Source organism: Hyperolius riggenbachi, chromosome 5, assembly GCF_040937935.1.
Source record: "Hyperolius riggenbachi isolate aHypRig1 chromosome 5, aHypRig1.pri, whole genome shotgun sequence".
NCBI lineage: Eukaryota > Metazoa > Chordata > Amphibia > Anura > Hyperoliidae > Hyperolius > Hyperolius riggenbachi.
In genome coordinates, this window is record NC_090650.1 from 401,689,642 (window position 1) to 401,710,414 (window position 20,773).

General features: G+C 43.3%; 1 protein-coding gene across 1 annotated transcript in view; it reads left to right on the forward strand.

The window, feature by feature from the left end:
• LOC137519140 (fibrocystin-L-like) overlaps window positions 1-20,773 on the forward strand; it is a 328,027-nt gene that overhangs the window by 115,548 nt on the left and 191,706 nt on the right. The window contains exons 27-30 of the mRNA XM_068237923.1: window positions 2,666-2,851; window positions 3,367-3,537; window positions 7,005-7,219; window positions 10,653-11,631. Coding sequence (XP_068094024.1) covers window positions 2,666-2,851; window positions 3,367-3,537; window positions 7,005-7,219; window positions 10,653-11,631 — 1,551 coding nt within the window. The remainder of the gene's footprint in view (window positions 1-2,665; window positions 2,852-3,366; window positions 3,538-7,004; window positions 7,220-10,652; window positions 11,632-20,773) is intronic.

The following is a 20,773-nucleotide window of genomic DNA, read 5'->3' on the forward strand; positions in this document are numbered from 1 at the left end:
CCAAGAGGCAGATCTCTTCCTGATTGAATCTGATCGTAGAGAGGTCTGTTGCCTGCCCATACACCACAGGCAAATTCCTGATCGATTTCAGCATGAAATTGCCCCCATGCTGTCCACCCTAATGTAAAATGTTCCCCGCATGTGTGACGTCATACATGTGCCCATGTTACACCGGCAACCATGGGGGCATGTGTATCAAGACAGAGCCAGCGGCGGACATGGACAGGTAAAGTATACTGCACCAGGAATCGGGGCGGGGGGGGGGGGGGCGGGGGGGGGGGTTGGGACATTTTACATTACGGTGGACAGTGCCGGGAATTCCGCTGCATTTGGCGCTCATCTCGAAATCGTACGCTGTTACCGCCGTGTACCCATCTTGCAGGATGTCCGATAGATAAATGCTACCAATTTAGGCCCGAACTTGGTCACATCGCCCATCAGGTATGCTCTTGCTGGCACCGATTTTCATCCAATTAGATAATTATCTAAACGGATGGTTGATTGTCCGCCAAGTCATCTAATATATGGCCACCTTGACACTCGCTCCATTGATTGTTTTTGCCTGTTTACAAAGCACTATTCACAAAATAACTGTGTAAATCAACTGCAAGGATTTATCAGGCAAGGCAAGTGATAAAACTCAGAGAGCATCCTACAGGTGCAGTGCTCTGATTTACCAAAAATCAGGGTCAGGCGCGAGGGGTGTTTAAGCTCATGTAGCAGTTTGTGCATCAAAATTTAAAGATATAAAGAAAACAATGCCTAGTAATGATCATAATTCAAGGCCACTGGATTTCATAAAATTAAAAGATGTGTACTCCTTGAAAGGGAAGCAAGACAAACTTGGACAATGTAATAAAAAGCAGAGATTTCACCTTGCCACAGAAGGTTCATACAATCAAAGCCATGGTTCTTCAAGTAGTAATGTATGGTTGTGAGAGTTGGACCATAAGGAAGGCTGAGCGCTGAAGAATCAGTCAATTCTTAAAGACATTAACCATGACTGCTTATTAGAAGCAGCAATGCTGAAGCTGAAATACTTTGCACACATAATGAGGACTCATCGGAGAAGACTCTGATGCTGGGAAAGATCGAGGGCAAACGAAGGAGGGGTCGGCAGAGAATGAGATGGCTAGATAGCATTGCAGAGGCAACAAACAGGAACTTGGACAAGCTTGGAGAGGCAGTAGAGGATAGAGGGGCCTGGCGTGCTTTGGTCCATGGGGTAGCACAGAGTCAGACATGATTAAATAGCAACAACAACAAATGAATTGCACCCTAGAGACATGTAAAACAAATCAGATGTGCACTTTAAACAGCTACATCTATTTTAAAATAAATATCTGAGAAGGAGCATGGGGAATCAGTACTCCGGTGCAGTGGGTAATCTATTCAGTCAATGTGCATCTCACTAATATTATAAATGTGAAAATTTGGATGTTTGATTGTTTGTTTCTCGATCACGGAACAACGGCTGAATGGATTTTAATGAGATTTGGCACACACATAGTACATTACCTGGAATAACATATAGGGTACTTTTTATCTCCAAAACCAAAAAGTGGGTGGAGACAAATACAAATATTCACTGAGAAAATGTAAACTGCAGCCATTCTTAAACTGTTAATGGTAGGGTTCTCAAATTTTGTACAGTTGGTCACTGGGTGACTGGGATTAATATTCACTAAAGTGGGTGGAGCCTACAAAAGCCAATCAAAATTCACCTATTGACTTTCAAGGGGAATATTTAATTGCTGCCATTCTTGCACTGTTAATGGCACAAGCCTCAAATCGGGTACAGTTGGTCATTGGGTGACTGGGGTTCAAATTCAGAAAAGGAGTGGAGCCAAAAATAACCCATCAGATTTGTTTCATTTCAATACAAAGTATTGATGCCAGAGACCGCAAAGCTCACAAAGTAGGTCATTGAATGATTGTGTGTTAGGGTTAGAAAAAGTGGGCAGAGCCAGAGCCGGGACAAGGTCCTCCAGCACCCAAGGCTGAGACACCAAAGTGCGCCCCTCCATCCCTGCCTCCCCAGCCGTCACACACTGATTGCGATTAGACTAAGAGGCGCCACAGGGCCCACAACCTCCCCAACACCGTAATCTCTAGTTATCTGGCTTGCAGTCACTGCCATGTATCCCCTTTTCTTATTTCTTTCTGCTTCAAACACAATTATAAACGCCAGCTGAATGAATTCTGCGCCCCCTCCTACACTGCGCCCTGAGGCTGGAGCCTCTCCAGCCTATGCCTCGGCCCGGCCCTGGGCAGAGCCAACACCTGCCAAGTACATACTTGGGCAATGCCAACCCATCAGTTAGTGTATATATACAATATATATATATATATATATATATATATATATATATATATATATATATATATATATATATATATATATATATGCATATATGCATACATGCTATATCTAAATGCATCTTGATTGAGTTCCTTACCCACAACACTAGAGTGCCAATTCCATAACCTGAGCACCTATCATTTAATAAATAGACATATCATGGGAAGTACAAGTCAATGCATTTGTTTTCTGACACCTCCTATAGACCCTTATGTTAAAAATTGCTATTTGTATATACATCAGTCCACTCCCAAGCCGTGAGCCTATTCTTGCTTCTGGTAACACCATGTGCTTCTGTTTCAGCTTATGGTGCTGGCTATGCCTGGTCTCCATCCAGGCTGGATATATCTGTAGGAGACACTGTGGTCTGGCAGTGGAAGTCACAACTTTCCATTGCGGGTGTTGGATACAGAGTGTTCTCAGTGTCAGATCCGGCCAACACCACCTATGATGGCGTCGCCTTCAACAGCGGATCCCGAGTGGCCACAGGTCTGTATTCAGGTCATTTCTTTTCTGTCTGTAATGGCTCGGCATTGTTTCATGGAAGAGGACTTCTGGCACCTCCCTAGCTTTGTTATCATCAGTAACTTATTGGCCTACATGCAACTTACATTTTCTCCTGAGCTTTTTCCTAGGTGACTATTTTTTCATCTTCTATTTAAAATAACTCGGGATGCTCGTTTGGATTTCGCGGAAATGCAATTTCCGCATTTCTGATCGGAAATTGCATTTACGCATCGGAATTCGGAAATCGGTAATAGAAGTGCGGTAGGCGGATTTTCACTGAAATTTTCGCTGAATTTTACAGCCAATTTAACATTGATTTTCTCAAAAAGTACATGGTCTTTTCTAAGTCCAAATCTCCTTTTTTTCACACTGTTCATGGTCCTTTTGACCACTAATTCATATACTGTATATAAATATATATATATATATATATATATATATATATATATATATATATATCTTACTTTGCATATTTATTATATATTTTTTCCTCCCAGGTTCCTTTTCTTACCAGTTCACCTCCCCGGGGATTTATTACTACAGCAGCGGTAATGTAAATGATGCAATCAGCCTCGTCATGCAGGGAGTGGTCTATGTAACTCCAGCTTCTGAGCAGACCAGCGCCGTGCGTGTGACTGTGGGGAGTGCAGAGGCAAACTATGTGCCAGGTAAGGGGAAAATAAGCAAAAAACAAGACAAGTATATTTTCACTGTGATACATTTCTTAACACCAGGGCTGAACATAGCACACGAGCAGGCGCTGTATTAGCGCGAAACGGCTGTTGTGCTGTCCATCCACCCCCTGGTCACCCGACCCTCACCCATTCCAGCACCTCGGCAGATTCAGGTTTGAACTTTTGTATATGTTACGGCATTTTCACTCTGCCACATTTCTTAACACACAGTTCAGCGTATATGTTACGGCCAGAACCCGAAGTGTGGCCACTTTGCGTTCTGGCCAGCCACTTCGGGTTCTGGCCAGCCAATGTGCGAAGTGGCCGCTGCGCAGCGGCCAATGTTAGAAATGTTATGTTTATGCCGTCTCGCTGCGACCAAATCTATGACAACCTTGCTTAATTTAATTAAATATAGCCGGCGGCAATGTAATAGATGAAGCCGCCGGCTTTCGCACTGCCTCTCTCCTCTCCCCGCCTCTCTCCTCTCCCCGCCTCCCATACAATAAGTCGCAGCCGGGGACATGCAGCCGGAGAGTCGTTTGTCGCGGCAGGGGCAGCAGAGCAGGGAGGCTGCAGACATTGCTTCTGCCAGCACCCGCTCTGCAGGAACGGCAGGATTCCCCTGTCGCGACGAACGACTCTCAGGGACACGCGTGTCCCCGCCGGCTGCTACTTATTGTATGGGAGGCGGGGAGAGGAGAGAGGCAGTGCGAAAGCCGGCGGCTTCATCTATTACATTGCCGCCGGCTATATTTAATTAAATTAAGCAAGTTGTCATAAATTTGGCCGCAGCGAGACGGCATAAACATAACATTTCTAACATTGGCCGCTGCGCTGCGGCCACTTCGCACATTGGCCGGCCAGAACCCGAAGTGGCTGACCAGAACTAGAAGTGGCCGCACTTCGGGTTCTGGCCGTAACATATACGCTGAACTGTGTGTTAAGAAATGTGACAGAGTGAAGATAAAGCAACATAGGGAGACAGGGCTAATCTTTTCTGTACTGATACACTGATGCCACATAGAGGTGCCAGGTGACAGAAATATAAACCTAATCTTTTCTGTACTGATGCTTGCAAGTGTGTATCGCCTATAAATGCCAGATGCACGTCCTCTTGCTACATTAACATTGCAAGCCACATGAGTGCTGACACAAGGATGCAGTTTATTTGATCTAAAGACCAGGCCTTTTGTGTTAAATAGGCCACTGCAGCTTTAAAGGGAACTGAGCACATTCTCTTTCAATGGAATTTCTCCTGGCATAGAAGCTGCCATGTTCCCCCCTCCCCTTCTCACATTCCTTATTTACAGAAGTCAGAGATGCTATCTTGACACATTGACACAAACTAGGTCTTTGAAGAAACAGTCCTAATTACTAACCCCCTATGTTGTCTAATAGCATTGTTTACCTCTTGGTAATTAGCCCAATAAAACAATTAGGAACCTGAAAGCTCTGCGGCCGGGGACGGCCGGGCAGCCCTGCTCAAACAGGGTAATTAATCTACTTTGAATGTAAAATACAAGGTAAAATGAAAGTTTATTTTAATAATGAAACAGATTGTCGGCATGTATTTTTCATGTGCTATAGAAATGTCCTGAATGATAAAAAAGGTGCTCGGTTCACTTTAAGGCCAAGCTGCAGGGCCGCACGATACAGCACACAAGTGATCCCCCCCCCTTTTCCCCTTTTCTCCCCACCAACAGAGCTCTCTGTTGGTGGGGTCTGATTGCCCCCGGTTTGTTTGTTTGTTTGTAAATACAGTATAAATATTTATTTGATTATGTTTTTATTAAATATGTATTTTGTTATCATTTAAAATCCCCTCCCTCCCCCTGTCTGCCTATCACAACGATCGGCTGTGAAAGGCTTCAGCCTATCACAGCGGATCGCTTCTGAGTCCCCCAGGGGGACAACCATGTCACACAGAAGTCCCCTGCAAAGCGCTGCTGCTGAGCTCAGCGCTGTGCATGTTAAAGAGGAACTCCAGTGAAAATAATGTAATAAAAAAAGTGCTTCATTTTTACAATAATTATGTATAAATGATTTAGTCAGTGTTTGCCCATTGTAAAATATTTCAAATCCCTGATTTATATTCTGACATTTATCACATGGTGACATTTTTACTGCTGACAAGTGATGTAGCTGCTGCTTGCTGTTTTGGCAGTTGGAAACAGCTGTAAACATCTATTTCCAACAATGCAACAGGATTCACAGACAGGAAAGTGCCAAGAGTACGTACTCAGAATTTCTTTGTGGGAGGGGTTTCACCACAATATCAGTCATACAGCGCCCACTAATGGTCTGTTTGTACAAAGGAATAGATTTCTCATGTAAAAGATTTAATAGATTTCTCAGCTACTGATTGGGATAAAGTAAAATTCTTGGTCGGAGTTTCTATTTAATTAGACGGCGGTTTCGCTGTCACGGCGGTTTGATTTATGGGGGACAGCAGAGCGCAGGGGGGGGGGAGGGGGGTTCTGGGGGGCGGGACAGTATAGTAACAGATGCTGGTGATTATATGCAGAACCAGCCTCTGTGTGCTAATAGCATTCTTAAAACCCACCTCTGGTTCTCTTTAATGTTGCTAGGTGCATTAGCAACTGTAACTGTAACCGCATGCGCTCGGACCATCGTTACAGGGCTATCTCCACCAAAACCTCCTGGCACAGGAACTCCTTTTTCCCCCAAGCAGTGTGCCTTCTGAACTCAAGTCACAAACATAGAAAAACTAAATAGCACATCTGTGACCCAGGCCTAAATAAATATGTACTTTTTCCGAGGTTCCGCACGTAGTTTTGCACTACAATAGCTTAAATTCTTTTGTCTGCACAATTGTATTTATTTTTTTTTATTTTTTTTCTTGCACTAAGTTGTTTTAATGTCTTTGTCTGTTCGTCATTGCATGCGTTGCACTACTATGTTTTTGCCGCTTTGTACTATGCTCTATGCTGATGTGTACCACAAACAATTTCGAGTGTGGCAACTGCTGCACTTGGCGAAATAAATCTGATTCTGATTCTGCATTAGTAGCCTTCACCCTCATTGCTGAATTGCCGAGAACCTTTTTCTTTGTGTACTTTATTGTTTTAGTGTTCACCCCTCTCCAGAGGTAGTTAGATTTTTATGTTCTTAAAAATATCAACATTTTTGAGAGAGACTACATTGAGAACGTTCAGAGGCTGATTGGGGATGGTTATTTCCTCATGCATGCATATTGTGGTTGCTTAGCATGCACTGCTAGAATTGTGCGTATCCATTTATAAGAATTCTACTTTCTCTCCCCGTTTCTCTTCTTACATCCAAATACTACACCAGATTGGGCTCCTCATGTCCCTGTCTTTTTCTACCCCCAACACCATTAGACCAAAATAAAATGTTTTTGTTTGGATTAGGCATTACAAATAAATAAAAATGAAAACCATATTGTTGCTTTCTTCACTATCTTCATCTTTCTACAGGTGCTTCCATACCTGTGGCAGCTGCAGCCTGTGTCACCCCAGCACCTGACTGTCCTGGGCACAGCAATGTCCCTTCCGATAACAGCTCCTTCTGGTTCACCTTCTCCAGATGTTACTCACCTTCCATTACTGGCATCACCCCAACCTCTGGAACCATTCGTGATGCCATCACCATAACAGGGGCTGGATTCAGTAACATCACTTGTGCTAACCAGGTGGGTGATAGAATGGGTGGGGACAATGTTATTTACCAACAAACACAACTGTTTTTCATAGAGGGCTACTAACTTGCTTCTCCACCCTATTACTACAATGTTGTATTGTTATTGTTTGATTCTTTTTTTTTTATTGGCTTGTACAAAATACCTCCAAGTGTTTTTTTGTATATTTTCAACATTTTTGCCAACGAAAAAAGTTATGAAAAAACAAAAGATGGTGACAGACAGATAGTATAATTATAAGCAATCAGCCATACAGGTACTTTGGGTGGATACATCTCACTTCTATTGATAGTTTGTACAGCCTATAAGATAAGATGGAAGACTAAAGTTACAGTAGATACCGTACACAAGGTAAATGCAACTTGGCTAAGGCGGCCGTTCACAGCTGTCTCAGCTCAGAGTATAGTATATGTACTGTACATGTGTCCCAGAGGTTGTTCAAATGTGCCCATTAACTGTACAGTTTTACGATCAACCTTCTGATCCGATAAATGCGATCGTAAGGAAATTCATAAATCCTCAATTGGCCTCATAAATGGAATCTATTTACAGTATATAAAATCCGATGTATGTATGTATATTCAGTTCTGGGCACCACAATACAAAAAAGATATTGCAGTTTTAGAGCAGGTGCAACAAAATTGATACGTGGGATGGAAGGTCTCACTTACCAAGAAAGGTTAGATAAACTGGGTTTATTTAGTCTAGAGAAAAGACACCTTAGAGGGGATCTAATTAACATGTATAAATACATCAGAGGGCAATATAATAGCTTGGCGGATGAGCTTTTTGTCCCTAGGCCTTCTCAAAGGACTAGAGGACATGATCTGCGCATGGAGGAAAAACGTTTTAGCCATTTATTTAGGAAAGGGTTCTTTACAGTAAGAGTGATTAAGATGTGGAATGCATTGCCACAGGAAGTCGTTATGGCAAACTCTATACCTGCATTTAAAGGGGGCTTAGATGCTTTCCTTGCATTGAAAGACATCCATGGCTACTATTACTAGGTTATGCCTAATGATGTTGATCCAGGGATTTTATCTGATTGCCATCTGGAGTCGGAAAGGAATTTTTCCCCTTTGGGGCTAATTGGACCATGCCTTGTAAGTTTTTTTTTGCCTTCCTCTGGATCAACAGGGATATGTGAGGGGGCAGGCTGGAGTTGTACTTTGTACTGGTTGAACTCGATGGATGTATGTCTTTTTTCAACCAAAATAACTATGTAACTATGTAACTATGTATGTGTGTGTATTTGTACGTGTGTATATATGTGCCGCTATCACTCGAAAACGCCTTGACCGATTTCAACTAAATTTGGAATACAAATCCTTTACTACCTGGGATGATATGTTCTGGGGGTCTCGCAGCCCCCTGCACACCTGGGCAGAGCTACAAACAGCCAATCAGATTTCACCCATTCATGTCAACGGAAAAAATGTAAAAGGCTGCCATTCTCACAGTAATCAAGCCAGAGTCCCCACACTTGGCACAATTGGTCACTTAGTGACTGAGGTAAAAAAAAAATTTGGGGAAAGTGGGTGGAGCCTAAAACAGCCAATCAAATTTCAGCCGTTCATTTTAAATGGGAAAATGCAAACTGCAGCCTTTCTTACACTGTTAATCGCAGGGTTTTTAAACTTGGCACACTTGGTCACTGGGTGACTGGGATTAATATTCATGAAAGTGGGTGGAGCCTACAACAGCCAGTCAGAATTCACTAATTGACTTTCTAGGGGAATTTTTAAATTGCTGCCATTCTTACATTGTTATTAATGGCAGGGGCCACAAACCTGCTACAGTTGGTCATTGGGTGACTGGGGTTCAAATTCACTAAAGGGGCGGAGCTTTCATTCACACATTTTTGATGCCAGGAACCTGAAAGCTCACAAACTTGGTCATTGAGTGACTGTGTGTCAAGGTTTGCACAGTTTGTCACTGGATGACTGGGATTAATATTCAGAAAAGTGGGTGGAGCCTACCAATTCCAAAATTCACCTATTGATTTTCAAGAGGGAAATGTGAAATGTTTTCATTCTTGCACTGTTAATGGCACAGGCCTCAAACCTGCTACAGTTGCTCGTTAGGTGACTGGGGCTCAAATTCAGAGAAGGGTTTGGAGCCACGAACAAAGAATCAGATTTGTTTCCTTTCAATGGAAAAATACAAATTATTGATGCCAAGGACCCCAAAGCTCACGAACTTGGTCATACAGTGATTGTAAGTCAAAGTATAAAAAGAGCCAACAACAACCAAATACATACCCGAGCAACGCCGGATCATCTGTAAACTGAAGCCATTCTTACACTGTTATTTAAGCACAGGGTTTTAAAACTTGGCACAGTTGGTCACTGGGTGATGGGAATTAGGATTCAGGAAGGTGGGCGGAGCCACAGCCAGTCACATTTCTTTGCTTGATAAACTGCTTCCATTCTCATATTCTTGATGCCAGGAATCCCAAAGCTCACAAACTTGGTCATTGAGTGACTGTGTGTCAAGGTTACAAAAAGTGGGTGGAGCCCAACAAAATTCACAGGGAAAATATAAACTGCAGGGTTCCCAAACTTTGTACAGTTGGTCACTGGGTGACTGGGACTCATATTCATGAAAGTGGGCAGAGCCTAAAACAGCCAATCAAAATTCACCTTTTGATTTTCAAGGGGAATATTTAAATTTCTGCCATTTTTACACTGTTAAGACAAGGTTCTCAAACTTGATCACTGGGTAACTGGGATTAATATTCAGGTAAGAGGGTGGAGCCTACAATAGCCAATCAGATTTATTTGCTTGATAAACTGCTTCCATTCTCACATTAATGATGTCAGGAACCCCAAAGCTCACAGACTTGGTCATTGAGTGACTGTGTCAGGATTTAAAAAATTGGGTCTAGCCAAATAAAAATTTTCACAGGGAAAATGTAAACTGCAGCCATTCTTACACTGTTAATTGCAGGGTTCTCAAACTTCCCACAATTGGCCACTGGACGACTGGAATTAATATACAGGAAAGTTGGTGGAGCCTACAGCAGCCAATCAAAATTCAACTATTGATTTTCAAGGTAAAACCTGGCCTCAAACCTGGTACATTTGGTCATTGGGTTACTGGGGTTCAAATTTAGAAAAGGGGGCATAGCCACAAACAGCCAATCACATTTGCATCATTTCAATGCGAAAATTGTAATTATTTATGCCAAGTACCCCAAAGCTCATAAAATTGGTCATTGAGTGATTAGAACAAGGTTAACAAGGTTAGAAAAAGGGGTTTGCTCCATCACTTCAGTATGTTTGCCAGTGACCTGCAAACTCAACTTTACTAACTAAACCTCAATGTAAGCTGTATCGTGTTCTATATAATAAGACACGTTTTAGTCTGAAGGAGTTGCTGGTGGAATCAAAATCTTTATATGATCCAATGTTCTATTTTCTTTTAGGTTTCAGTTGGAAGGTACCCTTGTCTAGTCTCCTCTGTAGATGATAATTCAATAACCTGCAATGTAGATCCTCAGGACTCCATGAATATTGGAATGGCAGAATTGGTTTTGATAAACGTGAACAACTATGGGAGAGCCATCAACACGTTAAGCTTGGAGATGGCCAGGAGATTTGCCTTGTTGCCTCACATTGACTTCATTACACCCAACAATGGCTCAGTGACTGGACTGACAAGAATAACTATACACGGATCTGGCTTCTTCGTCAACAGCACAACAATATCAGGCTTAGACTGCACCATGGTCTCTGTGAATTACACAGACATTGTTTGTGATACTCAGCCCAGTTATTCACACACGGTTGGGGTTCAAGTCACTGTCGGTGCATTTCCTGCCCAATGTAAAGGAAGTTGCAGCTTCTCCTACAGAAGTGATGTCAGTGTGGTTGTATCAGACGTTTCTCCAACTGTTGTAGGCAACACCTCAACCACATTGTACATTACTGGCAGCGGATTTGGACAGGACATTAATGACATTGTAGTTTATGTTGGAGACAAAACAGTGAATGTGGTAAACATCAATGACACGAGTATTATTTGTACTGTAGATCCCATTCCTGCCAGTAATTATCTTCTCAAAGTTATTGTCAGAAGTAAAGGCTTGGCTCAGGGCTCCTTCACCATCAGCAGTCCGGCTCAGGCTGTGCTCCTCACCCCATCTGGAAGCGTTCTTGGTGGGACGGTTCTTCAGATAGTAGGAAATGGATTCCACCCAACCAATACTGTAGTGCAGGTTGGAAGTGCCCCATGCAACATTACTTCAGTCACTCCTGGCAGCATCCTTTGTGTAACTCCTCCAAAAATAACTGCACAGTATGTTGCCATCAACATCCAAATACCAACTTATTACTACCCATCACTCTACTATTCCTACTCTGATGCTGACACCCCAACAGTAACATCAGTTTCTCCCAGCACAGGTAAGATATAATTTTTAATGTTTAAGTTTAATTTTTCATGTACTGTTCATTAATATAGTATTGGTATATAGTATCGGGGTCGCACTACGTCACTATTTCATGGCACTTGCAATGGTCAGCTGTTATTACTGAGCGCACGCTACGCTGCCAGGACCTTGCATATTACCAAATTATTTCAAATTACCTCACGCTACTTAAAATAACTCGCACTGAAGAGGCGTGCAACTTTTAATGAATCAACATGTATATGTGGGCTTCTATATAGACTATACTTACCACACACTATAAATGTCCTTCTTCTTAGACTATGCTTACTGTACATTATCGATATGCTTCTACAAAGACTATACTTACCACACACTATATATGTAGTTATACATACAGTGCTGCCCATAATTATTCATGCACCTGGAAATGTTTCACTTAAAGTTACTTTTATAAAACCAGCAAGTAATTTTTTGATGGGAAATGACATAGGTGTCTCCCAAAAGATAATAAGACGATGTACAAGATGTATTATTGTGAAAAAGAAAAAAAACATTTCCCAGCTTTTATTTACATTTTAACAAAAAGTGTCCAGTCCAAAATTATTCATACCCTTCACAAACTGTCACAGCCTGTGGGAAAATCCAAAGTTCTATACCATTCCAAATAGTCCAAGCTGTTCTAAAGCATCCTAATTACCCTGATTAATTGGGAACAGCTGTTTTAATCAACTCGACAAGGGAAAAACAGCAGCTCTCTGCACTTGGTTTGTGGACAGTCATGGCTAAGACAGAGGAACTCAGTGAGGAGCTGTGACTGCACATTGTGGCTGCTCACAACTCAGGAAAGGGCTACACGGCCATTTCTAAATATTTTCACCTTCCAGTGGCTACAGTGCAAAGTATTCTTAAAAAATACAAGCTGTTCCGCACTGTAGAAAATCTCAGAGGACATGGTCAGAAGTCAAAAGGGACACCTGTGCTGGCCAGGGGGGTGGTGAGAGAGGTGAAAAAGAATTCAAGGATCACCGACAAGGCCATCCTGATGAATCTCGGCTCTACTGGTGGCAAAGTCCGAAGGCAGGCCCCTGATGAATACTGATGTACGAAACATGTTGGGCGGAGCTACGTGTGAGGAGGCGGAGCTACGAACCACGGGAAAGTTTGATTGCATGAGAGGGCCGACATCTTGCTGAGCACTGATCCGGAGCGGCGCACGGGGAAGAGCCCGGTCAAAACTCTATGCTATTGAAATCACCTGATGCTTACCACAAACTTTGGATGTAATTCTCCATAGACTATACTTACCACAGACACATTATAGATGTAGTTCTATACAGACTATACTTACCACACACACTATGTATATCATTCTACATAGACTATACTTACCACACACACACTATATATCATTTCTACATACACTATGCTTACCACACAGTATAGATATAGTTCTACATACACTATACTTACCACACGCTATATGTGTAGTTCTACTTAGACTATGCGTATCAAACACTGTAGATATAGTTCTACATAGACTATACTTTCGACATGCTTTAGATGTAGTTCTACATAGACAATGCTTACCACACAATATAGATGTAGTTCTACTTAGACTCTTAGACTATACACAGCAAACACTGTAGATATAGTTCCGCATAGACTATATTTTTGACACACTTTAGATGTAGTTCTACATAGACTATACACACCACACACTGTAGATATAGTTCTACATAGACTATGCTTACCACACGCTATAGAAGTAGTTCTAGACTTTGCTTACCATACACTAAAGATATGTTTTTAAATATTATTATTATTTATTGTATTTATAAAGCGCCAACATATTACGCAGTGCTGGACAATAAATATATACAATGATACAAGGATGACATACATAGGGTTATACACATAGAACAAAGTTATACATACAAATTGTACAAAATACATGATCATGCAATATGGGCTGGTTAGGTAGGCCCAGTAATACAAGTACAGGCTGTCATAGGACAGGAGCACATGATCCTGTAGATTGGCAGGGTCCTCCACTCCCTAGTGTAGAGGCTTACAATCTAAAGGATTAGAAATAGACTAGACAAAAAGAGGCAGTGCAAGAGCTTGTGAGCATCTGCACATCGTATAGAGTCCAGGAACCTCAAAATCATTCTACGTAGTCAGCAGTCCCAGCTAGGTTTTCTAGCTCATATGGTTGGGCTGAGGTAGTTCAATGACAGAACAACAGTGACTGTCCAGCTGATTGAATTTGGTCTGTCCACAATGAAGCAACAACCTTATTATCTTGGGTGTGTCCCAACACGCTCATATAGGTCATTGCTTCATTGTGATACGCAAGTTCCTTCACCGCGGCAAGGTAACGATCACGAAGGGGAATTGACACATGTACATGCCTTTTGTTTTGTTGTTGCAGCCACAGTTTAGCCAGAAAAATTAGGCATGTACACACACCAGAAAAATTATTAGTTTTGGTAGTGGCCGCTGCTAGCAGCAGCCTTAAACATTCAGGATTTTTACCTGGAGTCCTGAACCCTGTTGGTGGTGGCGGAGAAGGTAGTTAAGCGACCTGCAGGCAGAGATGCCGTGTGGGGACTGACTTAGTGTTCGGGCAGGCAGCAGCGGCGTGCAGACAGAGATGCTGTGTGGGGACTGACTTAGTCTTCGGGCAGACACCATTTTAATAATTTAACGATGTACAGAGGCGCCAGTAGGATAAAAGATGTTTAAAAAGTTTAAAATATTCGGGTGGCGGCGGTGGACCAGCCACTCAAAAATGGACTTGATGCGTCAGTTAAGGAACATATAATTTATTCACATACTCCAATGAACAAAATCGCAACGCGTTTCACGGGCACAATCCCGCTTCATCAGGCATTCAACAGTAGGAGTATAACACTAAAAGATGACAGAGATAAAACAGGCACATCAGGGTTCTGCACAAGTTATTATTGTAGAAAATATAATGATATAATAAAGCACATGGTGTATGGTAGCATTATACATCATAAACCATGAGACATGCAATATGGTGACAGTTGCAAATCCCATAATAGTGGTCAGTGATTTCTATGACCGTATATAAAACATACAAGGATGTGAAAAAATTGGTAGTTTGGGGTGTATCACTAATGTGAGCAAATCTCCTGTCTAGTGGAAAGTGTCGTATTTGAGAGAGTAAGCGGTGCTGGGGAAAAAGAAAAGAGAGGTATGACAGCTGTTTATAAGAAGGGCTGCGGGGGACTCTGGGGGAAAGAAGGGATTGCGTGAGGAAAGGGTATTTGGTGAGGGGATATGAGCAGAGTATAAAACCAAAAATAGACCTTCATGCTAAAAAAATATAAAACTAACATTTACCTTGAACAGGTCCAGTGTACACTTGGCACCTCTGTGCCGTGGTGTCAGCGTAGGACCTTTAAATAGAAATATGTGGGTGATGGACGGAGCGAGTACGTGCGGGAGGGGGGTGTGGGAATGCGGAGGGTGCTGGCCAATGAAAATCCGTGTCTTGGGGACTGTGGAAAATGAGGGTCGGTGTGGGGCGGGGTTTCGCCGTTTGTAATAAAACAGCAAATGAGGGATTAGGCGGCAGGGGTAGGGGCGGGGTACTGTGTATGCTGCGTCATGCGTGATGCTGGCGCCTGTATTGATTGTGAAGGCGTATAAGCATGTGTGAGGACGCATGCGCAGACATCATATGTGCGTCACTGCAATGGGTGGGGCGCGCCACGGGTGCAATGCGCATGCGCCCATACGTATAATGCGGTGTACGCCATGTTTGATAGGGGAAGAGAATCCCCCATACGGCAGTAGCATTGATGGTAACATAAATGGAAAACATAAAAAGATTATAACATAGAATAGATTGCAATACATAAAAATAAATGTTTTGTTAGTAGACAACATTAGAGTAAAAACATATGTAAAAACAGGAAGAACATAGAATGAGGAGTAAAACAGTGGGCTGATGCCCTCTGGTGGTATATATGTATATTACACGTTTTTCACATTGATCAGAACTATGTTGTGCATCACGTGGTAAGATTGTATACTGTTGTCTAGGAATAAATACAATATCAAAAGAAACAGTATATGAACCAGAATCATAAAAGGAATCAACACTCCATTACAAATAACAATATCACTGTTGATAAAAATAGAGTTAAAAGATAATATTAATAATTGCTCTATTATTCTCAATTCGATCGCACTGGCGAAAGGAATAATGCCCGTTAAAATGAACAGTAAAAGAGAGGACTATATTAAAAAAGAGGACTATATTAAAAGAGAATGATCGCTATGAGTTGGAGGGGTTAATAAGTTTTCTCCAATATTTCATAAGGGCCATCAGGGACCAGAGTTTTGAGGATTTGGATCCAGTACATCTCGCGTTTTTTTAGAGAGTCAAAAGAGTCTGGACCATTGTGCGGAGTGGATTCAATGAACGTGATCCGAAATAGTGCAGGATTATTGTTGTGATGGGTGGAGAAGTGACGCGAAACGCTGTGTAAGGGAAATTTATTGAGGATGTTTCTTTTATGTTGCCCCACCCTACTTCTTGCAGGTTGGGTCGTTCTGCCCACATACTGCAGTTGGCAGGGGCATGAGATAACGTAAATGATGTATTTGGATTCGCAGTTAATGAAGTTCTTTATTTGATATTCTATGTTGGTCACAACAGATGAAAATGTAGACGATTTGTGTACGAACTGACAAGCTGAGCATCTTTTATGATTGCATGGGGCGCTACCTGGTGTATGGGTGGTGGGGGAGTGTATATTCTTACTCTGTCTCTGGCGTAGTCTGCTGGGGGCCAGGATACTGCGGAGGTTAGGGGCCCGTCTGTATGTGATTGCTGGTGCAGTGGGTATAATGGATCGTAAGTGGGGATCCTGAAGGAGGATCTCCCATCTGTTGGTAAGGATGTTGCGGATGGACTGGTGTTGTTGACTGTATTGTGTAATGAAGCGTGGTGTGTCTGGAAAAAGGTTGTCTGGTGGTGGTAGTGATGTACCTTGAGTTTTGGCTTTGAACTGTGCATCTTTCAGAAGTTTTTTCGGGTATTTTCGATCTGTGAATTTTGTAGTAAGAACATTGGATTGGCTGTTGTATTGTTGGATGTCTGTGCAATTACGGTAGATTCTTTTATACTGGCTGTAAGGAGTATTTTTGGTCCAGGGGCGGTGATGAAAACTGTGATAGTGGATATAATTGTTAGCGTTCACGGGTTTGAAAAATGTCTTTGTTTTTATCTGGTGTGATTCAGCGTATAGAACCAGATCTAGAAATTCTATTGATATTGGGTCGTGGTGGGAGGTGAATTGTAAGCCTGCGGGGTTATTGTTAAGATAATTCAAGAAAGACGGGATGAGATCGGGAGTGTTACCATCAATGCTACTGCCGTATGGGGGATTCTCTTCCCCTATCAAACATGGCGTACACCGCATTATACGTATGGGCGCATGCGCATTGCACCCGTGGCGCGCCCCACCCATTGCAGTGACGCACATATGATGTCTGCGCATGCGTCCTCACACATGCTTATACGCCTTCACAATCAATACAGGCGCCAGCATCACGCATGACGCAGCATACACAGTACCCCGCCCCTTCCCCTGCCGCCTAATCCCTCATTTGCTGTTTTATTACAAACGGCGAAACCCCGCCCCACACCGACCCTCATTGGCCACAGTCCCCAAGACACGGATTTTCATTGGCCAGCACCCTCCGCATTCCCACACCCCCCTCCCGCACGTACTCGCTCCGTCCATCACCCACATATTTCTATTTAAAGGTCCTACGCTGACACCACGGCACAGAGGTGCCAAGTGTACACTGGACCTGTTCAAGGTAAATGTTAGTTTTATATTTTTTTAGCATGAAGGTCTATTTTTGGTTTTATACTCTGCTCATATCCCCTCACCAAATACCCTTTCCTCACGCAATCCCTTCTTTCCCCCAGAGTCCCCCGCAGCCCTTCTTATAAACAGCTGTCATACCTCTCTTTTCTTTTTCCCCAGCACCGCTTACTCTCTCAAATACGACACTTTTCACTAGACAGGAGATTTGCTCACATTAGTGATACACCCCAAACTACCAATTTTTTCACATCCTTGTATGTTTTATATACGGTCATAGAAATCACTGACCACTATTATGGGATTTGCAACTGTCACCATATTGCATGTCTCATGGTTTATGATGTATAATGCTACCATACACCATGTGCTTTATTATATCATTATATTTTCTACAATAATAACTTGTGCAGAACCCTGATGTGCCTGTTTTATCTCTGTCATCTTTTAGTGTTATACTCCTACTGTTGAATGCCTGATGAAGCGGGATTGTGCCCGTGAAACGCGTTGCGATTTTGTTCATTGGAGTATGTGAATAAATTATATGTTCCTTAACTGACGCATCAAGTCCATTTTTGAGTGGCTGGTCCACCGCCGCCACCCGAATATTTTAAACTTTTTAAACATCTTTTATCCTACTGGCGCCTCTGTACATCGTTAAATCGTGATTACCACCCTGGGTGGAAGGGTGACAAACCCTCTTTTTTCTTCCTTCAGAGAGCGACTTCTTAATCCTGAGTGGGGACAGGTCTAATCTCCCCACCTGCCTATACAGTGGTTACCTGAGAGGTAACGCACGTTTGTGAGTATAATACTTACTTGTCACAATTCCTCCTTGATTCAAACATACTACACTATATTGGGCTCTCGGTTTCTCTCCCTTTTACCATTTTAATAAAGGTGAGGTACTGAACACTTTTTTTGACCTAGGCGACTTCTCTTCTCAGTGACAATGCCTCCTGCTGCATTGAAGGTCCTTTCTGACAAGACGCTTGAGGCGGAGTAAGCCAGAAGTTGCATGGCAAATTGTGACAGCTCTGGCCACAGGTCAAGCCTGCGCCCCCAGTAGTCCAGTGGTTCATCACTGCTCAGAGGAATCCACAATTTCTTCGTATCCGAATCCAGATCCGAATCTAAAATGGTTCTCGAATATCTCGAACCTTTCGAATCCCAAATCTAACGAATCCTGCACATAAGAATTGTGCAATCCGTGGTATAGTTGCCCGCAGTATAGGTACTCAGGCATGGGTAGCGAGGTAAAGGTGCCTTCAGTATAGCTAGCTAGGTATGGGTGCCTTCAATATTGCTAGCTTTCAGTATAGGTAGCAAGGTATATGGGCCTTCAGTATAGGTAGCAGGGTATATGGGCCTTCAGTATAGGTAGCTGGGTATATGGGCCTTCAGTATAGGTAGCAGGGTATATGGACCTTCAGTATAGGTAGCAGGGTATAGAGGCCTTCAGTATCGGTAGCAAGGTACGTGTGCCTTCAGTATCGGTAGCAAGGTACATGTGCCTTCAGTATCGGTAGGAAGGTACGTGTGCCTTCAGTATAGGTAGCATGGTACATGTGCTTTCAGTATTGGTAGGTAACTAGGTATAGGGGCCTTCAGTATAGGTAGCAGGGTATATGTGCCTTCAGTATAGGTAGGTAGATAGGTATAGGGGCCTTCAGTATAGGTAGTAAGGTACATGTGCCTTCAGTATAGGTAGGTAGGTAAAGGGACCTTCAGTATAGGTAGCAGGGTATAGGGCCTTAAGTATAGGTAGGTATGTAGGTAGGTAGGTAGGTATAGGGGCCTTTAGGTAGGTAGGTAGGTAGGTATAGGGGCCTTTAGGTAGGTAGGTAAAGGGACCTTCAGTATAGGTAGCAGGGTATAGGGCCTTAAGTATAGGTAGGTATGTAGGTAGGTAGGTATAGGGGCCTTTAGGTAGGTAGTTATAGGGGCCTTTAGGTAGGAAGGTAAAGGGACCTTCAGTATAGGTAGCAGGGTATAGGGCCTTAAGTATAGGTAGGTATGTAGGTAGGTGGGTATAGGGGCCTTTAGGAAGGTAGGTAGGTATAGGGGCCTTTAGGTAGGTAGGTAAAGGGGCCTTCAGTATAGGTAGCAGGGTATAGGTCTTTAAGTAAAGGTAGGTAGGTAGGTATAGGGGCCTTTAGGTAGGTATAGGGGCCTTTAGGTAGGTAGGTACATATAGGGGCCTTTTGGTAGGTAGGTGGGTAGGTAGATATAGAGGCCTGTAGGTAGGTAGGTAGGTATAGGGGCCTTCATGTAGGTAGCCCCCGTGCCTCCTTTGCTCACCCCCAACTGCCCCCCCCCCCCCACGGCCTCCTCCGTCCCCCGTGCCTCCTCTGCTCACCCCTGCATAAATAAGCATCTACTCACCTTTCCCTTGGAGCGCAGAGCAGCAAACCTCTTCGTTACTTTCCTGTTCCCTCTAGTGGCCGGACCAGCTTTTACTGATGATGTCATTGTAAAAGCCGTCACTAGAGAGAACCAGCAATTCAGCGAGAGGCCTGCCGCTCTGCGCTCCACTCTGGATAGGTGAGTTGATACTAACTAAGCGGGCGGGGGGGGGGCGAGCGGAGGAGGCGTGGCGATGCAGCGTCGGTTTTCGGGGGATTTGGATAGTGGAAAATGGCGTCGGGATTCGAATTCACGAATCTCGAATATTTCCCAATATTCGAGGGATTCGTGGATTCGCTGGATTCATCGTCCCATTTATAGTCTATATCCACACTTAAGGCCAGGTAGTCGGGTACCTGCCGGTCGAGGCATTGTTAAAGGGTGGATCCCGAGGGTCCAACATCACCATCAGATCACTAGAGCATCCTGTCCTTGCCTACGTTGACATAGGAGGAGGAGGATTACTGGCACCTTTTTCTGTTGTGCTGTGACATCACCCTTAAATGCACTGTAAAGCATACTTGCCAGCTTGTTGTGCAAGGGCTGCATCCTTTCTGCCTTCTGGTAATTTGGTAACATCTGCGCCACTTTGTGCTTATACCGAGGGTCTAGTAGCGTTGCCACCCAGTAAAGGTCATTCTCCTTGAGTTTTTTTATACAAGAGTCCCTCAACAGGCTGGGCAGCATGAAAGACTCCATCTGCCCAAGGTTAGATGCTGACCTACTAGTCATCTCCTCTTGCTCTTCCTCAGTGATGTCAGGTAAGTTCTGCTCCTCCCCCCAGCCACGAACAATACCACGGGAAAGGTAAGCTGCACAGACCTCCTGCGACACCTGCTGCGGTTGTGCTTCCACCTCCTCTTCAAAGCCACCTTC